This window comes from Nanorana parkeri, unplaced genomic scaffold (genome assembly GCF_000935625.1).
Source record: "Nanorana parkeri isolate BGI_ZX_2015 unplaced genomic scaffold, ASM93562v1 scaffold3477, whole genome shotgun sequence".
Taxonomy (NCBI): Eukaryota; Metazoa; Chordata; class Amphibia; order Anura; family Dicroglossidae; genus Nanorana; species Nanorana parkeri.
The window spans coordinates 28,659-32,041 of record NW_017309745.1 but is presented as its reverse complement, the minus strand read 5'-3'; the positions used below and the strand labels follow the sequence as shown (position 1 = coordinate 32,041).

Here is a 3,383-nt window from a genome sequence, read left to right as displayed (position 1 = left end):
AGGGAAGGGCCATGCCCGGGGCGGGGGGGGCCCGGATGGACACACAGACAGAACGCACACCCCAAAGCTGGTGACTGATACGTATATTAGCACAGCAGATGAAACAGAGAAATGCCAACACAGCGACGTGACCTCACGGGACGCCAGTGGTTGGCTATACAGAGTTTTGTTGGTTCCCGGTGGTAGAGGCCGGAGTCTGATTGGTCCCCTCCACAGAGGAGCCCCTGAAAATCACCAGCAAAGGGGCCCCTCCGCGGCATAGGGACCGCGGTCACAAGATGGCGGCCCTAGGAGCTAACAAGCCCCCCCCTGTGTGATAGCATTTGGAGGTGACAGGTTCTCTTTGTTGACCCCCCGTCACCTCCGATACAGGAGTGCTAGCGCAGCTCTCCCCTCTCGCTGTGTACACGGAGCGGCGGGGGTTAGTTTTAACGCTGCCCCCCTGCCCCCCGCATCGGCGGCCAGTGAGGAGAGACTCTGCGGCGGAGCCCAGAGGACAGAACCAGAGGAGAGAGGTAAGTGCAGGGGGGAGGGGAGGAGGCTGCAGACTGTTTACATGTGAACTCGACGACATCGCCGAGTTCACATGTAAACGAACAATCGACTGCCTCACTCTACATTTAGCTCGGCTTGTACAAAGCAGGACTGAATGTGGAGAGGGCAACTTCCCCACAAGCACACCGCTGCCGCCCCCTGCGCCCCCCTGCGCCCTGCTGCCCCAAGGCCGGGCTTCGGTGGCCTTGTGGGGAATCGGGTCCTGTCTACAACTATGGCTACTTTTACTCGCACACAATATCCTTTCATATGATTTTGCTCACATTTTAGGCTTCCTGATTCTTTAAAATCTCTTCTCTCGCTGACCATTTATTACAACGCGGGACTGAAACCTGCTGAACCCAGACTGGAGTCCCCTTTGGGATGATAGTAAGTACCTCTCATTACCTGTTCCCTGAGGGGAAATCCGATGCTTCATTTAAATCAATGGCTATAGAGAGAATAGAAATCCTTCTCGTCTCTCCTGTTCATGTCATGGCTACACGAGTGACGGCTCCGCTTCCCACATTGTTATATCTCTTGTACATTTCTGGGGACTCGGAAGCATTCCAGTCCTGAAGGATGGTGTCAGGTGTAATTTGTCAGACGGAAACCTAAATCTCCTATTTCCTTGTATCTGCAGAAGTGAGATTTAAAGGAGAACTATGAGGTGAGTGCTTTTCACTCACCTCATAGTTCTAGCCGACCTGTGACAATGAGACTTCACATGTCGGCTCTGTAGATCGGGAGGTGAGCGAAGACATACTGGCGTTCGCTCACTTCTCGATCCTGTCACGGCTGGATTCCCCCCTCCCCGATCCGCCTGCGCTGACTGGCGGAACGGACGGGGGAATGTACAGCTGGCTCTGCCTCTAGATAGGTGGAGCCAGCTGTCAGTCACGCAGCTGGGCGGATCCCGGCACAATTGTCGGGATCCGCTTCAGCTGCAGCGTCTCAGTATACCGCGGGCTACAGCTCGCCGTATACTGAGCCTAGGGTGATGGGAGGACGCTAGTTTGTGTCCTCCCGTTACCCTAAGGAGAACTATGGGGAAAAGCGCCTTAACCCCATAGTTCTCCTTTAAAGCTGAACTCCGTGCAGATATAAAAGGCACACATGAATGCAGTTTTTGTCTACACCACTGCTGTGCTTATTAGGAGGTGTTCCTACCATCTGTGTGCTGAGTTTTTGAGATTATGTATTTAATTTATAATATAGAGAATGTAACATGAGGGTCTGAAGCACACGAAGGTGGACAGGAACACCCAAAACTCCCAGGTGGACAGGAACAGAGCTGAAAATTATGACAAGGAGATTTCACAGCTGAAGCATCCAACTTAGCCCACCAGGCTTCACCTACAACTAAAACATGACCTTAGGCTGGGTTCACACCGTTTCCGCGGGCTACTTGGCTTTATCCCAATGGAAACGTGCGACAAAAACGCCCCAAAGAAGCTCCTGTACTTCTTTGGGTGTAGGACGTTTTGTAGCGTTTTTGTAGGTCATACGGCCTGTAATACGCACAGGTGTGAACCATACCCATAGGAAATAATGGGATTTCGGTGTTTGAGCGTTTTGCAGAGCGTAGGAACGCGCTACAACACGCCCGGGTGTGAACCGGGCCTTAAGTAAACTCACTAAAACAATTAAGCATGCAGAGAGCAACAGGTTCAGGGTAATAGCCTAACGAGTCGGTCTGACAATAGAACTTGCATTCCAGTCGGGCTCGCTCTGAGCCTAATAAGAGTAAAAAAAATCTCTACTCTCAGGTAAGAATCTAGCTCTCTCCTTATTGATCTGCAGAGGTCTGTGTCGGAGCCGTGCCGCTGTTATTGGAATAATAAAGTCCAGAGTGAAAACACAGAGATGATCAGCACAGAACTGGCTGTACTGTCCAGATGACGGAGCCAGCGAGGTAAGTGCAGGGGGGGCCCCTCTGCGCCCTGCCGCCCCGAGGCCTCGGTGGCCTTGTGGGGAACCCGGGCCTGCTTCCACCTCTATCCAAAAGCTAAAGAGAATGTTGCAGGTGGAGTGACCCTTTAAGGAGCGCCGCAGCGGCGGATTCCACCAGGGCTGGGCGCTCTGCGGGACGGCAGCGTCATGCGGGGGGCTGTCACGGCGGCAGGGACGTCGCGCTCTCCGGGGCGCTGGAAGGGCGGCTGTGGGTGGAGGAGCTTCGCGAGTCCCTAAAGAGAGGAGAACCCATTTACTAGTCACCACACACAGGCTGGGGGAGCGGATGAGGACCGTGCCGGGCTCCTTAGAACACACAGCGTGCCTTGTAAAGTGAGTGTCATGGAAACAGATACAAAGTGTCAGATTCTGAACACATGGAATGTGACGGCCGATCATTGGCCGATCGTTGGCTGATCGTTGGCCGATCGTTGGAGGATCATTGGCCGATCGTTGGAGGATCGTTGGCCGATCGTTGGCTGATCATTGGCCGATCGTTAGCTGATCATTGGCCGATCGTTGGAGGATCATTGGCCGATCGTTGGAGGATCATTGGCCGATCGTTGGAGGATCATTGGCTTGTTTGGCCGCTCGTTGGAGGATCGTTGGACGATCGTTGGAGGATCATTGGCCGATCGTTGGCTGATCATTGGCCGATCGTTAGCTGATCATTGGCCAATCGTTGGCTGATCATTGGCCGATCGTTGGCTGATCATTGGCCGATCGTTGGCTGAGCTTACCTTGAAGCTGCCGCACCTCCTGGGATCCCAACCCATAATGCATCTCATCATCGTCCAATGAGGACCAGGCGCTCAGGGTGGCCTCAGTGATGGCAAACTGCTCGGCGACCCCTGAAAGAGGAAACAGTAATAGTCAGATCACAAGGTGCCGGCCGG

The 3,383-nt window shown here is 53.8% G+C and overlaps 1 protein-coding gene across 1 annotated transcript in view; it reads right to left on the bottom strand.

Annotated features, from left to right (window-relative positions):
• FAM131C (family with sequence similarity 131 member C) overlaps window positions 1–3,383 on the bottom strand; it is a 12,852-nt gene that overhangs the window by 3,602 nt on the left and 5,867 nt on the right. Inside the window, exon 5 of the mRNA XM_018575027.1 lies at window positions 3,228–3,338. Within this exon, the coding sequence (XP_018430529.1) occupies window positions 3,228–3,338 (111 nt within the window). The remainder of the gene's footprint in view (window positions 1–3,227; window positions 3,339–3,383) is intronic.